At 41.7% G+C, this 18467-nt stretch overlaps 1 protein-coding gene across 1 annotated transcript in view; it reads left to right on the top strand.

Annotated features, from left to right (window-relative positions):
- Positions 1–18467, top strand: part of LOC147009960 (uncharacterized) — a 147353-nt gene that overhangs the window by 30554 nt on the left and 98332 nt on the right. The window contains 2 exon segments of the mRNA XM_085863216.1: positions 12489–12545; positions 12657–12713. Coding sequence (XP_085719342.1) covers positions 12489–12545; positions 12657–12713 — 114 coding nt within the window.

Genomic DNA, 18467 nt, shown 5'->3' with positions numbered 1-18467 from the left:
AGAAAAGCCATACAAATGTTCTGTTTGTGAAAAATCCTTCACATCCTCAAACGATCTAAAGAGACATGATTTGATTCACAGTGGGGAAAAGCCACACAAATGTTCTGTTTGTCAAAAATCCTTCATATTCAGATCCGAACTAAAGAGACATGATTTCGTTCATCACATGGGAGAAAAGTCACACAAATGTTCTGTTTGTCAAAAATCCTTTGAATGTAGATCAGAACTAACGACCCATCATTTCATTCACAGGGTAGAAAAGCTGCACAAATGTTCCATTTGTAAAAAATCTTTCATGTCCCCATCCCACTTAAAGAAGCATGAGATGATTCACTGGGGAGAAAAGCCATACAAATGTTCAGTTTGTCAAAAATCCTTCATATCCTCATACGACCTAAGAAGACATGATTTGACTCACAGGGAAGAAAAGCCACACAAATGTTCTGTTTGTGAAAAATCCTTTGTGTCATCATATGAACTGAAGAGACATGATTTGATTCACATGGAAGAAAAGCCACACAAATATTGTTTGTGAAAAATCCTTCATATCCTCATATGACTGAAGTAAACATGATTTGATTCACAAGGAAGAAAAGCCACACAAATGTTTTATTTGTGAAAAATCCTTTGTATCCTCATACGACCTAAAGAGACATGATTTTATTCATGGGGAAGAAAATCCACACAAATATTTAGTTTGTGAATAGACTTTCAAAACATCAGCACACTTGAAGATACTTGAAAATATTCATGAGGATGGAATCACACATATCTATTCTCTTTCTAAAAATGTTGGCATGTAAACCATGAAATGATTCACAGGGGAGGGAGAAAAGTTACTTAAATGCTCTATTTGCAACAAAGCCTTCACATCTGCATATTGCCTCAAGAAACATGAAATTATTCACATGGGTGAAATTCCCAAGAAGTGTTCCGTTTATGAGAAGGATCTCACAACTTCACAGGGTTTGGATGGGTTTGAGGGCTGAAAAGCAGAGCAAGATTTTATTTTTTAAGCAGAAGCAGAACATTTCAATGGCATGTTGAAGCAAAACATATGTGCAGCAAAAAGAGAGGCAGGACAAAATATTAAGTGACAAATCTAATTGCTATATAAGGGCAGTTGGCCTTATGCAGACTTGCCTCTGAACCCAGCATGGGTTCAAATTTGAACCCAACATGAGTTCAAATCTCAAGCCAGCTATAAACTGCCATCAACGTATTTTGCATGCATGTCAATTCTGCAGTGTTTTCTATGAATTGGGTTTTGTTTGCTAGCACAAGTTGATGGAGGTTAAAGATCCCATGTTGTCCTGCGCGAAGAGTCGGCGAGCTATTGCCGGCATCATGAACATATTACAAATTTCTGCACTTTCAATCAAGTATCCTGTGTCAGAGTAGTGACCCATCCATGTTGTAACCCTGAGCAATTTAGCCAAAGACACTGCCTCGACAACTATGTGCACATAATGGTGCAAAGAGGAAAATAATATGAAAAACATTATGTGGAGATATTAAAAGTCACACAAAACGTATTTCCCAAGAAATGTTATAACTTCTTTAATCCTCATAAGTTGTACATACTGTGATTATATTTACTGCTGCAAGTGATCGCATCAGTCTTGGCAGGAAGTGAACAGGGAAGGGACTAACTTCGCAACCACACAAGTGCTCTGTATCTTGTGTTACGGACCAGTATATTCATTTAATTGTGCTTGGGAAAGGTTACATTTGCGATTAAGTAACAACACCACCAACAACAATGACAACAATACATTGAATGAAAAGGCAATGGCATTGGGGGAACAGAAAAAAAGGCAAAGGGCAAAGGAGGAAATAGGTGTTGGGACTCTCTTGAGCTGCCATGCTCTATTTCGAGGAGTGCATATCATTAAATAACTGAAACTCACAGTGAAGGAGAAATTAGGGTCTTCTGTATGCAATACTCTGAAGGTTTAATGACTCATTATATCCTTTCCCATGACGGATCAACTTTAACCTGCTGTGCACTGCTCTGGAGATTCGGATTATCTTCTTATGTCCACCTTGTGAGGTATTCCTCTCTGCTGACCTCCCTCACTTAATCGTCAGACATTGCACTTCACTTGTTTTCTCAGCAACTATATCATAGCTGTTGCATGTATTACCTCATTGGCACCATTTTGGGGATTTACACACCATTTTGAGAAAGCACTCGGTGTGTTGACTGGTCCATACTCTCAGAGCTTATTTATCCCTCGAACCTCTCTGTCCTTCAAACAAATCATACTTTTCACCTCACAGGGAATCTGTTACAGCAGAATCAGGTTCTCCTCTATGCTTCAGTGATTTGGGGATTCACCTTTCTGGGGACTTGTAAAACCTGACTGCTGGTATCGATTTCACCATTTATGCGCACCCTCCAGACTTTGAACATTCCGATGAGGCTCACCACTGACCTTTCACCCATTTATGACCCGCTTTTATTTAATGTGAAAACTGCTTGATTCAGCTGAGTTGCCACATCAAGAGTTGTGAGTTTTCATATAGCTGCATTGCTGCAGGTGACTTTCGTACTTATTTATTTTGGGGATTCTAAGAAAAGTCATTTATTGATACATTTAATTAATATTATTGTGCTAAAGGTAGACATTAGGAATTATTAAATATTTCTTATAACGTTACCCTTCTGTCTCCTGTCATATGTTGGGTTCACCAGAAAACACCATGAAGTGCACATCAGTGTCTGTATTTTTGTTTCTGCCATGATGCCCTCCGGGTTACCGGTGCACTCGCTGCCGTGCCCTCAGGTCGACTCGAAACAGAAATTAGGGGCTCATCCAGAATGTGAAACCAAATTGCCAATAATAATAAATTGATTATAAGAAAGCCAAATTGAGCCAAATAACATTCATAATTAGAATCTTTTTGCCTCATGCTCTCAGTCTTTCACATGCCTCTTTGCAAACACCAGGCATGCTGTCATGTGCGTTTTTCTCAGGAGTGGCTTCCGTCTGGCCACTCTCCCACAAAGCCTACACTTGTGAAGTGCTGCAGAGACTGTTGGTTTTCCGGCAGGTTCTCCTATCTCAGCCAAGGAACTCTGTAGTTCTGTCGACGTGGTCATTGGATTCTTGATCACCTCCCTGAGCAAGGTCCTTCTTGCCCAGGTGCTCAGTTTAGTCGTTTTGTCGAAGAGTCTGGGTAGTTCTATATTCTTTCCATTTCCGAATGATGGAGCTCACTGTGCTCTTGGGAACTTCCAACACTCCAGAAATTGTTTTGTACCTTTCCCCAGATCTTTGCCTCCTCACAATTCTATCTCGGAGTTATACGGACAGTTCCTTGGACTTCATGGGAGATTTTCTGCTCTGACATGCATTGTCAACTGTGGGACTTCATATAGAATCGTGTGTTTCTTTCTAAATCATGTCCAATCAATTGAATTGGCCACAAGTGGACTCCAATCAAGTTGCAGAGATATCTGAAAGATTATCAAAGTAAATTGGATGCACCTGAGCTCAATGTCAAGTGTCATTGCAATGGGGCTGAATACTTATTGATGCAAGACATTTCATGTTTTCTTTGTTAATTAATTTGTAAAGATTTTGGTGGGGAAAATAAATGTATATATTAATTATTTGGAAAAAAACAATTAATTTGTAAAAAAAACAAAAAAACAAGGACAAATGTGTCGAACAGCCGCACCCTAAAGGTTTTGTCTTCACCAGAAGAAGAACAAGAAGAGGAAGAAGAATTAAAAAAAAACAAAAAAACAACTTCCGATATTTCGTCACGTGCCGTCGCGTCACGTCCGTCATGGACGATCTTCGTTCATGAGAAAATAGTGTATTTACGAAATTACAATACATTAAATGGAATACTCTTTAAATAGTAACGTGAACTTTTCGAAACTTAAAAGCAAATGTCCGATTATATTTAAAACTTCATGATAGACGCTCTGAAAAGGCACACTCAATGCGAGGATGTGTACAGGTGTTTAGTATTTAAGGAGATCCGAATCCTGTATATAAAAAAGCCGAGTCCAAAAGATTTTGTCTGAAGAAGAAGAGCGCCGAGCTCTCTTCAAGCAGCTTTCGCGACTCATCTTCTTCTTCCTCTTCTTCTTCTTCTTCTTCTTCTTCTTCTGCCCACACAGGACAATGTTACTCTCCTTGTTTGAGGGGCGGTCCACCGCGACGGCTGCCACGCCCCCCCTCCCCCGGTCCAATCAGCGGACTTGGCGCCCCTTTTGGCCAATCACGGGGGCGACGAGCTAATCGCGTGACGCAACCGTCCAATCAGTAGGCGAGTGGCCAGGAAAGAAGCCCCTCCCGCCTGAGGAGAAAGTGTGGTGGTCTGGACCAGCGTTAGAGAGACGGTGTGCTCGTGGCAGGAGCATTGGCCAGTTCAAGTGTTCGGGGCGTTCTGGCTGGAATGTGAAGGTCTCGTCGCCTGGTCGTCTCATCTTGCCTGCCGATGTTCTGTCTTGTCCACCTACGCGCCGGCTGGCGTTCGTCATTGCATTGTGTTGCGGGTTCAAGTCCCTCCAAACCGGATCATCGAGAACCGCACGAGGTGGGAAGGTCCGAGATAGCTCTGGTTTCCAGCTCATCTTCCCTCGAGCTGGAAACCTTCAATAAAGGCCGCGGCCATCACTTCTTTTGGGTATTTGTGTGTGTCTGTGGGCCCATCTGTAAGTAAGGATTGTTAAGTGCTCTTTGCTGTACATTGTTTGCATTGCTTAGTCGGTTTAACTCTGCTCTTTGTGTGTTCCCTTCCCCCCCCCCCCCCACATTATATATATAAATCCCATGTTAAATGTTTCAGCTCGTTTCTGTGTTTTCTTTATTGGTTTAGCACGGTGCATGTTGGGAAATTTGGAAGCGGCAAATTGTGCATTCGGACCGATGGACCTCGGTAACCATACGCACGGTTCGAGCACGCTAACGGCTCGTTCCGCTCGAGCTCCGCCGAGGGTGAATTTCCCCGGTAGTTTGGACGACGTGGGTATTTAGGTAAATTGAAATTGGCAATCGACCCTATCCCACGCAGTCGACCTATTGGCAATCTTCGGTCCGATAAGGGACCCGTCGGCTCTGGAGTTATCCGGGGTGACGACCTATAAGTTCCGGGTGTTCGGTGGAGCCGACTCTACTGCTCCATCTAGCAGTCGTGCTCACCACCGATACCCGGCCCACAACAATATATATATATATATATATATATATATATATATATATATATATGCGTGTATATGTATATATATATATATATATATATATATATATATATATATATATATATATATATATATATATATATATATATATATATATATAGTGTTACGAATTTGGAATTAGATTGCACACAACATACAGGTTCCTTTCGTTAGCTATGTTGATAAGTGCTTGTTCCCTAGATAGCTCACCTTCCATTGTTTAAATGTTTAGAAATCGATTAGATGCGCTGCGGATCGATTTAATAGTTAGGGTGCGAACAATGGAGACATCCCTCCCCTTCTTCTGCGAAGAGGAAGAAGAGACCTTCTGTCCCGTGATTCATGACATCAACAACTCCCTCCCACCCGTGGGTGAGCGGGGGAGGATTCGCGGGAGCTCAGGAAGGATCGCGGTGATTGGGTGTAGCTCGCTCTCGCTGGAGCCCGGGTCTGAACAACTTGAAGACCACACGGGGTGGAGAGGTTCGAGATAGGCTCTGGGTTTCAGCTCACCTGTCCTCCGAGCTGAAGCCCGTTATTCAAGGCCTCAGCCATCATTACGTGATCTGTCGGGAGAGTAGGGTGCAGGCTGAGGCGAGCCTCGAGAGGTGGAGGTACGCACTGGAGAGAAGGGGAATGATAGTCAATCGGAGTAAGACGGAGTACATATGCGTAAATGAGAGGGAGGGTGGTGGTATGGTGCGGTTGCAAGGAGTTGAGGCGGGGAAGGTGGACGGGTTTAAATACTTGGGATCAACTGTCCAAAGTAACGGAGAGTGTGGGAGAGAAGTGAAAAAGAGAGTGCAGGCAGGATGGAGTGGTTGGAGAAGAGTTGCAGGAGTGATTTGTGACAGAAGGGTAGCTGTAAGAGTGAAGGGGAAAGTATATAAGACTGTAGTGAGACCAGCTATGTTGTATGGTTTGGAGGCGGTGACACTAACAAAAAGACAGGAAGCGGAGCTGGAGGTGGCAGAGTTAAAGATGCTGCGATTCTCGTTGGGAGTGACGAGGATTGATAGGAAAAGAAATTAGTATATTAGAGGGACAGCGCAGGTAGGACGGTTTGGAGACAAAGTGAGAGAGGCGAGATTGAGATGGTTTGGACATGTGCACAGGAGGGAAGCGGAGTATATCGGGAGAAAGATGTTGAAGATGGAGCCGCCAGGTAGGAGGAGAAGAGGAAGGCCAAAGAAGAGGTTCATGGATACGGTGAGAGCGGACATGCGGGTGGTTGGAGTGTCAATGGAAGATGTGGAGGATAGAGCGAAATGGAGACGGTTGATCTGCTGTGTCGACCCCTAACGGGAGCTAGCCGAAAGAAGAAGATATATATATATATATATATATATATATATATATATATATATATATATATATATATATATATATATATATATATATATATATATATATGTGTGTATGTATATTGTTACGAATTTGGAATTCAATTGCACACAAAATACAGGTTCCCTTAGTCAGCTATGTCGATAAGTGCATGTTCCCTAGATAGCTCACCTTTCATTGTTTAAATGTTCAGAGATCGATTAGATGCGCTGCGGATCGATTTAATAGTTAGGGAACGAAACAATGGAGACGTCCCTCCCCCTCTTCTGCAAAGCGGAAGAAGAACCTTGCCATCCCGTGACGTCAACAACTCCCTCCCACCCGTGGTTGAGCGTGGGGTGGATCACGAGGGCATGAGTCATGCCGGGTGCGGGGGAGGGGGTGCAAAGGATAAAGAGGACATCTTTTCTTTGTTCGTGTGGGAGTCCCGTGGTAGGGCTGAGTTCGTGGGAGTCCCTTGGCAGAATTCGTGAAGAGTCCCGTTCTGAGTCCCGTGGTAGTAGTAATCTTTTTTTGCTTCGGAGAGAGCAGTCGTTCAGCCGTCGGGTCCTGCTTGGCTTGAGGCCTTCGGAAGCTTTTTGCTTCGACTGGCTCAGTGAGCTTCGGCTGCTGCTTTGTTTTGGAAGGAACTTGAGCCAGTTGTTTGGCTCGAGCTGCGAGTGGAGGCTTCTTCCTCGGCTTCCTCTTCTTCCTCTTCTTGGTTCGTGGAGCTTTGTGTTCTCCATTTTGTTTCCCGGCTTGGTGCGACGCATCGGCCTCTTCTAGGAGTTGGATCCTCGGGGAAGCGATGATCGACAGGAAGGATCGGCGCCTCATCTCACCGGCACGTGTTGAGAAATGCGGGAGGATTCGCGGGAGCTCGGGAAGGATCGCGGCGATTGGATCCAGCTCGCTCTCGCTGGAGCCCGGGTCCGGACAAGTTGAAGACCACACGAGGTGGAAAGGTTCGAGTCAAGCTCTGAGTTTCAGCTCAGCTGTCCTCCGAGCTGGAGCTCGTGATTAAAGGCCTCAGCCACCATTTCTTGTGTGTGTGTGTGTGTGTGTGTGTGTGTGTGTGTGTGTGTGTGTGTGTGCGCGCGCGCGCGCGTGTCCGTGGGCCCGTCTAATAAGTAGGAACTGCTGTTAAGTGTAAATGACTGTACATAATAAGTAGACGGTTTTGGTTCTTTTGTCGTGCTTTTGTTGCTTGTATAATTGCATACGTGTTTTGCCTTATTTAATTGCATACGTGTTTTATTATAATAAATGTCCTTGTGTGAATGTAAACCTGCTCGTTGCGTCCATTCCCTCATTGACTGAACATTTCGTGTGATGGGAGTTAGAAAGCCGTTGGTTTGCCGTAATAGGGGGACATTTGGACCGGCGGTTCTCGGCGATTATGCCGCTCGGAATCGTGCACGGACAAGCTCGCCTCGGCGGTTTGTTCCGTACGAGATCCGTCGAGGGTGGAATACCCCGGTAGTTGGATCACGTGGGTATTTAGGTACATTGAAGATTGGCAATAGACCCTACCCCACGTGATCTGCCGATTGGCGTATTTCGGTTCTTGTACAAGGACCTGTCGCTCGGAGTTATCCAGGCGGTGATCTATATTCCCGGCGATCGGTTGGGCCGACTCGACTTGCGGCTCCGTTCAGAGCGGTCGGTTGGCGGCTGACCCCCCGGCCCGTAACTATATATATATATATATATATATATATATATATATATATGTATATATATATGTATATGTATATATATATGTATATATATATATGTATATGTATATGTATATATATATGTATATATATATGTATATATATATATATATATATGTATATATATATATATATATATATATATATATATATATATATATATATATATATATATATATATATATATATATATATATATATTGTTGCGGATCCGGGGTGGTGGGATTCTCACCCGGTCCTAGGCGCCACCCTCACCACCACCATCTCCAGGGTGTATAACACCGGCCGGCTAGGCACAGGCCTCGGGTCACGCGTCTTCAAACACGATACCAACGTAATCCTGACCCTTGCCAGTTGGGGAAATAGAACCCCCGGTTACAGACTGGTTTTGACAGAGACCGAGTGGAGTCTACCAGTCTGTAACCATTTTTTTGGTGTTATATATCCAATTGAACGGATCGTTCCTCGACGCGACACGAATTAATCCATAGCAGCAACTTCATACAAATTAACCAGATTTATTGGGGAACATCGGGGATCACAACACAAGCAAAATTCACGACAATGGTTTTATTAACAATCCTCAACCTGTTCTTAACTCGGGAACCATGGACTAAAGGTTTCGAGGGGGTCGCGACTGAAATTTGCCTTAGACAACGTGCAGACAAAGACAGACAGACAAACCGCATGCATGCAAGACAAGACAGAGTAATTGGTGATGTCTCATGGACGAGAGGACAGTGTCAAAAGCACGAATGTCGCTCGCAACAGGCGGATGTCCACGGATTCGAACTCCCGCTCGAACGTGCCGCGTGGCGAAATGGAGCTCGTCCTCCCTTTGCGCCTTTCGCGCCGCATGTGGTCTCCATGCCCTCTGACCCCGCGTAAGGTCGACGATAGGCCTCAGCCGATCTCTCTCATGGTCCAGCATACAAATCTAGGACTGGCCTGTTCTCCAGACAAGGCCCAAGTCGAGGGGCCGAGCTCCGCGGGAGGATCGACAACATCTCGAGCCGTGAGGTGAGTACGGACAGAGGCTCTGCGGCCAGACGCAGGCCGAATCTGTCATTCACCTCTCCACAAGTCGATCGCCGGCTTGATGTGCAGGCAGCCTCTCTTACGTTCCAAAGCCTAGAATCCAAAGCCCACCACCCTAACCATTAAGGCTTAAGCCAACACCAGGCATACAGGTGGATGAGAGTAGCCTCATGTGCAAGGCGCCATTGCCAGAGTCCATCACATGCAGTACAGTCAGAGGCATTCCATTACATTACAGTCAGATGCAGAGGCACTCAGTACAAGATTACATCGTAATTCCAACCCAGTGAGTACAGCATGAAAGGGCCAGAAAGTTTCATTTCTTACAGGTTGCAAACCAATGCGAAAAGAGAACAAGACCGATGACTGCCTCAGGGATAACATTTGTCCAGGGTCATATAACATGCTCCTTTTAAATTGTATTGTTGCACAGATAATTAAATTCCCAATCTGGATTGGGATTCTCTTAAGGAAATGGTGTCTGAATAAACATGATTCAATCACTGTTTTTTAAAAGAAAAGTCATTACCACGACAATGAAGACAATACAGTTATGGTGCATTTGAAGAGTACGATAATTACAAGCAATAACAGCCCAATAAATATCCAATGCAATTATGTTGCCCACCAGTTTCCAAAAATTCCCTTTTACCGAGACCCAAAATCCCATCCTTTATTAAAATCATGGTATTTTAACTCTGTCTAAATTTTGGCATATAACAGGTTCATATATACTTTTTGTAAAAATGATTTCTTATATTTCTTGAATGTCTAAAATGCTGACATGAAATTTGTGTGCATGTTATCGTTACAATACAACTGGTGTACAAAACCATCAGTTTGAATATTTATTGAGTCAAGCACGAAATGTGTTAAAAACACAACAACAAAAAACTTATTTTCCTTTATCATCCCCCTCTTTTATGTTTTTATTTTTATTTTTATATACAAACACAATCTGTCGTTTGTCATATATATATATATATATATATATATATATATATATATATATATATATATATATATATATATATATATATATATATATATATATATTTTCCCTTGCCTACAGTACACCTAATTAATTCCAAGGTCCTACAGTATGTTGATTAAGTTTCCGATATGTTTCAGTCATAAAAAAATATCTCATGAGTTTAGTCTCGAAAAGGTGTTATATCATCACGCGTCTTATTTTGCTTTCATCTATAAAATACATTAGTTATTTAAAATTAACAGATATGACTGATCATCATCATTATCAGGTCTTATTAGTTATCTATCATCACATTAGGTATCTATCTTGATTTCACATAGCTTCCAGAACACATCAAAATCATCCTTTTGTCCTATCTATGAGAGCTACATGAAGTTTGTGTGACCATTATCTTGGTTATCTTCTTCATGCAAATAGCAGGCAAATTAACCACACTTTTCCAAGGCAAGAAATAACCAATGTAGGATTCTTGCTCCCCAACTAGCAATAAGAACAATTTCAGAGTTATTTATGGCCAGTCAGAATATTTGCAATCACATTGGCTTTGCCTTCGATATTGAATTGACAAGTTTAATTCTCATAAAGTCAAGCTCCATTTCATCAATCTCTGATCTTTATCCTAACTTTTATAAAAAGTGAAAAGATTGTGATCTGTGAAAACAATTACTGGAAATGTAATTAAACCCAAGTGTATCCCAAACCATTACAAAGCTCTCACTGTGGGTGATATGCTCCTTCCTTAAACTTCTGCCATCCATTGTTGTAAAACACTTGTTTGCTGCAAATAACTCGTCATCCCAGAAATCCCCACAGCAAGCTCCTGTCTACCTCCCGGTGCTATTAATCTTCATCAATTGCTTTCACTTTTGTTGCTGTTACAGCAGAACTGAACTCTGACCCTGAACGTGAGCTAGGAATACAATCTCTGCTCCCAATTTTTTTTTCTTCAGTTTAACAATCAGTTTGATATCAGTCATCCTTTATTATGATTTCAGTACCCCTTCAGTAAATCAGTAGTACTTCAGTACCCCTTCAGTAAATCAGGAGTACTTCAGTACCCCTTCAGTAAATTCAGTACTCCTTCAGTACCTTTAGTATTATATCAGTACCCCTTCAGTAAATCACTTTATTTCTAAGCTTGGCTTGACCAGTCTCCTATCTCTACATCATGACACACGAAGTCTGTTCGGCTATGTACCTCCATCAACAAGTAAGCAAGTCATCAACTAAATGAGACGACCTTGCCATTAGGATCTCAAATTTCCCAATATCTGATTTAACTAAAATTAACACCATGTTGGTCAGCCTCGGATAGGCGTTGTCCACAATATGGTCAAATCTTCTTACTACACATCTCATCCTGACCGTGTATCAACTACACTAATTATCAAAACTTTGCAACGTAATTGAAACAAAATTTCATGGCTCTCTTGTGACGTCTTCACTGCAGACTCTCCTGTATCAGAGATGAGGATGCTTGTAGCCCCACCCCAGCACTCCACAGCAAACTTCCCCCATCTGGAGGGCTTTTTACTCTATCTGCGAATGCAAAACCTTGGCACACATAGTTTTCTCATTCACACCTCAGCCACGGTGGTTGCATTCTGTTTTACTATGCAGATATTTCTCTACCCATTTAGAAAACATCAACCTTTACTTCAGTCTTCATGTACGAAAAATTCCTTCATTAAAAAGATAATGATCTTTCAAATCCTCTACACTGTCCCATCTTTGGAACCCATTCCATATTCACCATTCTAATATCCCTGATGACGATTTGTCCTTGCATAACATCAAATCCACAGTTGTCAATAGGACGTCCTTCAAATCAACACGTGACATCAGTGCATATGTCATTATGTCCACGCAGCTACGTGGTTCACCCTTCTAGATTTATAAATCATTGTAGTGGGGCAACTTAGCATAACAATTGTGTATTTTGTGAGGAAAGCACCAAATTTGGCACACTAGTAGCCTCACATATTATGAACAGATTTGGATATTGGGCCATCTCAAATTCAGCCGCTGATGGCTGTGGCAGCCATTTTCCAAAATGGCCGCTAGCGGTTACTATAATTTCACTCTAACATTGGTTTGAACATTTATTAAAAGCTGAATTAAGAAAAACATAACAGGGAGAGTTTAAGACAAGTTTGTTTAAAAGTAACATCTCCGAGACTGATCTTTGTTTATAACAGGTTTTGTTTCTCTGCAGATCCTATAATGGTGGTGAAGGTGGAACCTGAACCTACAGGTGTTTTTCCCTCACAAGGTAACAATCTATAATAACAATATACACGTTGAAGATAACGATGCTGGATGATGGGAATGACCTGACGGGTTGTGGTGAGTTTGGTTTCTGACTCCATTGATGTTGTTATAGATTTAAATGAGGAGCTGAAGGTGAAACTTGAACTTGGGGAGAATTGTTCTTCACAAGGTGAGTCAAGCACGACGTTTAGCCATTTATTCACAGGATTTAAATTAACCTTTTTATTTCTTATTTGTTATTTTTTAAACAAGAAAACTATTTAAAATCCCACAAGTTGTAATCAGTATTTAAACCCTTCATGGCCCTGACGTCCATCTATTTCTCCACAGATGAAATGGATCGAGTGAAACCCGGAGGTTTCCATGGTAACGTTCCTCCGATGTTGGACGTCACTTGTGTGAAGGAAGAGCCGGGTGAAGATTCCCTCTCAGCAGAAGGTGAGCGATGAATGAAACTCTGAATCATTCCCAAGTGTTTTGATCCAAGTGAATGTTTTATAACTCACTCCCTTTGTTTCATTTAATTTTGCCTAAAACATTGTGGAACAGTAAAGCCTCGTTTTTTTGAAGCCCAGTTGCACATGGCATATCAAGGAAAAATGCCGCTCGGGGCAAGATGTCAAATTGCTGCCCCTTCGTAACTCACATGCTGAATTAAACACAAAGCTAAATGAAATAAATTTATTACAAATTCAATGAAGTACAGGTAAAGTATATTTTCAAATCAACAGTTACACCGTTGTTTTCCACCTTTCTAAATCGTCATTGGCTTATTAAGCGTTCGGTTGTTGTGACTGTGATTCATATCTTTGTAGCCTTCAGTGAAGCAAATTCGTCTATCATATCTTCAAAGTAAATTGAATCGGCAAGTTCATGCTCAATGGAGAGGATACCTGGATTACTGAGCCTAGAGTGGCTCATTGTGGATCTGAGATTGGTCTTTATCAGTTTCAGTTTGGAGAAGCTCCTCTCACATGCTGCATTGCTCACACACATGGTGAGAAACGTCCTCAGTATGATGAGAAGGTTTGGGAAAGATTCCTAAAATCCCCACTTCACAACATATTGAAGGATTTCATATGTCTTCCAATCCACCGTTTCTTTCCCAGTGGTTTCCTCATACACTTTCATGTGTCAACGAACATGATGAATCTCCTTCTGTCACTTTTCTGGTGATGATATTATCGTAGTCTCTGTGAGATGGTGTAATTTCATGGCAATGTCACTGTCGTTGGATGGGTCCATCAGGTAACTGAGTGACGTGAGAAACCCAAATTTAATGTTCATGTCGCTTATTTGTCGGGTTTATCAGGTCGTTTCCTCATGTAGCTGCTCCAAAATTTCATATTGCTCCCGTTTAATCTCATCTTGCAATGAGACCTGCGTCCACAGTGTCTTCCCCTGGCATTTGCTTCCTCTTCCTTATCAGTCACTCTGTAGAGATTCCCGTTTGCTCACAAAAATCGACGGCCTTGATTTTCCCCTCCTCTGTGACATTATCCTGCTCATTTTGGAAGAATAAAACAAGGGCCCCCAACTTGGCAGTAGAAGCGTCGAGCGCTAGCCCAGCCATTTGGATAATATTTTATGTCATTAATCTGTTAGCATGGGCTTCCAAAAGAATAGGTATATGGTGAAAATGTAGGTCATCATGCTGTTCAACAAAACAGCTGTATCTGACCTTGCGTCTTGCTTCTCGGCGTTGCTATGACGAAGCTACTCCAGGGCTTCAGATATTTCATACAGGTTGGACCGTGCAGCATCAGTTGCATCATGCTTGGAGCTTCATCGAGTCTCACAAACTAGCTCCACTGTCTGCCTTGGGACGAACTGCTTGAAGATTTTCCACCGGTGAGTTGAGACAGAGAAAAACTGGTAAAGTTGCTTGATTGTCCCGGAAAAAGTCACGGCGTTCACTGTAGTTTCAGCAGAGTGAACCCCAGCCAAAATATGGGAATAATTGGTACAAAGGAAGCGTCCGCCCCAGTTGCCAAATACACTAGTCTCTAGGTACACCCCTGATGAGATGGGAGACACAGGAATGAGATGAGAACGACAAACTGGAATGAGCTACGAATACAGGAATGAGATGGGAAGGGTGAACTGGAATGAGCTACGCACACAGGAATGAGACGCGAATGCCTCGCTGCCTCGTCTCCAAGTTTAGTTTCCCAGCATGCCGCACACTCCTTTTTGCCTGCCCCCTCTCTTTGAGACATTGTTTGCCGCAACCATTGGTCAGCAAACGGAGGGTGGGGCCACTTGCACAGTTCAACCCTTCCCTGCGCTTGCGCTTTCACACGCCACGGGAAAATTGTCCTCACAGGTGTCGATAATGACAGATGATAGATGCAACAAAACAAATTTGCCACCCCCCAAAAGTGCCGCTCAGGGCGGCTGCCCTATTTGCTCCCCCCCCCCCCTCACTACGCCAGTGCCCAGTTGATGTTCGAGCTCTTCGTGTAGTTACAAATATTTAATGAACAAAATAAGTTTTTATTTCTTGTCTCTGGATTTTAAAATGTGAATTTCAAGTGTGGATTCTTGATTTTTGTCTACTTTTCTTTTCTATTTTGGATTATTGTCCTTTTTTTGATACCCTATTACATGAATGGCTAGTCAATACCCTCTGAATCAGTACATTGTAGAAGTGCCTTTGGCCGCGATTACAGCTGCGAGTCTTCTTGGGTATGTCTGTATCAGCTTTACACATCTGGATTTGGGGATTTTCTCCCATTCTTCCTTGCAGATTTCCTCAAGCTCTGTCAAGTTGGATGGGGAGTGTCAGTGAACAGCAATCTTAAAGCCTTTCCACAGATTCTCAATGGTATTCAAGTCTGGGCTTTGGTTGAGCCACTCAAGGACTTACACATTCTTGTTCTGAAGCCATTCCAGTGTTGCTTTGGTTGTATGCTTGGGGTATTTGGCACCAGGTTCTCCTCAAGGATTTGCCTGTATTTCGCTCCATTCATTGTTTCCTCTATCCTTACAAGTCTCCCAGTCCCTGTCAATGAAAAGCATGCTCCCACTGATGCTGTCACCACCATGCTTCACAGTAGGGATGGTGTTGTATGGGTGATAAGCTGTGCTTGGGTTCTGCCAGACGTAGCACTTTGCATTCATGCCAAAAAGTTCAATTTTCTTCTCATAAGACCACAAATTTTTTTTCCTCATGCTCTCAGTCTTTCACATGCCTTTTTGAAAACTCCAGGGATGCTGTCATGTGTCTTTTTCTCAGGAATGGCTTCCATTTGGCGACTCCCAAAAAGCCTAGATTTGTGAAGTGCTGCAGAGACTTGTTCTTCTGGCAGGTTCTCCCATCTCAGTTCTACGGACAGTTCCTTGGACTTCATGGTAGTTTCGGCTCTGACATGCTCTGTCAACTGTTGGACCTCATATACAGTGCCAATAGAAAGTCTAAACCCCTTTCAAAATTTTTCACCTTTTGTTGCCTTATAGCCTGGAATTAAATTGCATTAAATCACACTTTTTCCACCTTTATTTACACATCGTAACCCACAACTTCCAAGGAAAAAACAAATTCTACAAATTTCAGAAAATTAATTAAAAATGCAAAACAAGAATATCGTGGTTGGATAAGTGTCCACCCTCTTATTATAAATTTGCCCTGGTGTAACCAATCACCTTCAAAATCACACACCAACTTAATTGTTCTCCACCTGTGTTAAATCGTAGTGATTTTGATTATTTCAGAATAAAGTCAGCTGTTTCTGTAGGTTTCCTCTGCTGGGTAGTGTGTTTCACACAAAGATTCAACCATGAGCACCAAGGAGCTTTCAAAAGACCTCTGGGATAAAGTTGTGGAAAGGCACAGATCAGGGAATGGGTATAAAAACATTTCAAAGGCCTTGAATATCCCTTAGAACACAGTCAAGGCAATCATTAAGAAATGTAAGGCGAATGGTACCAACAAGACCCTGCCTATATCAGGCCGTCTCTCCAAACTGGATTACCAAGCAAGGAGGAGACTGATCACATCGTTACCAAGAGGCCAATGGCAATGTTGAAAGAGCTACATGCCTTTATTTCAAATACGGGTTGCTGTGTGCATGTGGCAACAATATCCCAAGCACTGCACAAGTCTGGCCTATATGGCAAGGTTGCAAGAAGGAAGCTATTACTCAAAAAAGCCCACCTTGAATCCCATTTGAGGTATGCAAAAAAAACCACTCCTGAGATTCTGAAGCCATGTGGCAAAAAGTTTTGTGACCTGACGAAACCAAGATGGAACCTTTTGGCCGAAATGCAAAACATTACTTTGAGTGCAAACCCAACACAGCACATCACCCAAAGAACACCATCCCTTCTGTGAAGCATGGTGGTGGTGCCATCATGTTATCAGGATGGTTCTCAGCAGCAGGGACTGGGGCACTTGTCGGGATAGAAGGGAAAATGGATGCAGAAAAATCCTTGAGGAAAACCTGCTGCCCTCTCCAAAAAAGCTGAAATTGGGACAGAGATTCACCTTTTAGCATGACAATGACCCAAAGCACACAGTCACAGCTACACTCGAGTGGTTTAGGAACAAAATCATATATATATATATATATATATATATATATATATATATATATATATATATATATCTATATATATATATATATATCTATATATATATATATCTATATATATATATATATATATATATATATCTATATATATCTATATATATATATATATATCTATATATATCTATATATATCTATATATATATATATATCTATATATATCTATATATATATATATATCTATATATATCTATATATATCTATATATATCTATATATATATATATATATATATATATATATATATATATATATATATATATATATATATATATATATATATATATATATATATCTATATATATATCTATATATATATCTATATATATATATATATATATATATATATATATATATATATATATATATATATATTACTGTATACATATACATATCCTTGAGTGGCCCAGTCAGAACCCCAACCAAAATACAGTAGACTACGCTTAAGTCGTCACCATCGGGACCGAGAAAAAAGTGACGACTTAGACATGTGACGACTTACGCGTATGCGAACATTCATGATGACGGTGGGGTGAAGGATGAAGTTGCGCGTGGCCTGGACACGTACGTGTGAGAGGGCGCAACAATCTCTAAGCCGGCTATTGTACCAAAAGGGAAACACAATCCTCGGGGCATTGGTGGGGGTTCATTGGTTAGTTGGAAAGTGATCAAGCAAAGATGGAATTCATGAATCACTTTATCAAAAGTAAAGATAATGAACAACTGTATGACAACTCGTATATCATCGGTGATGGTATATGACCATCGACAAATGTGGAATGAATGGCTGTTAGAATTCATTCATTGGAATGAATGTAGAATGAGTTTTCATATGGAATGAAAACTCATATACCATCAACAATTTACATGACACACAGTCATCGTGATGACGACCACTCAATACCGATATGAAAGTGAGTGTGGTGATGTACAAAACAAGCCAATATAAAACCATGATCGGACTTCAACACTAAGCTCGATCGATCCTTTACTCCTTCGCCAGAGACTGCATTGTGCAGCCTGTCTACCTCTTCAGATGCATGTGCGACGGCGCGCTGACTGAGCTGAACGCAGCGCAGTTATAAATAGCCCGTGCATCACAATTCCATGAAATCGGGATTCTCACGAGGCAGCAGTTCCGTGTGACGAGTTAGGCGTGGTAATTTACTTGAGTTTCCATTACGCGGTAACGGACAACATCTGACGACTTAGACAAAGTGACGACTTAGAGATGACGACTTACAGACTTTATTCAAAGTCTGTAAGTCGATTTAACATTAGATAAATTCGGGACTTTTTGACGCTGCCGACTTAGGCGAAGTGACGAGTTACACG

This window comes from Eptatretus burgeri, chromosome 17 (genome assembly GCF_056783735.1).
Source record: "Eptatretus burgeri isolate ZD-2024b chromosome 17, Ebu_testis_v1, whole genome shotgun sequence".
NCBI lineage: Eukaryota > Metazoa > Chordata > Myxini > Myxiniformes > Myxinidae > Eptatretus > Eptatretus burgeri.
This window is presented reverse-complemented; position numbering and strand designations above follow the sequence as displayed.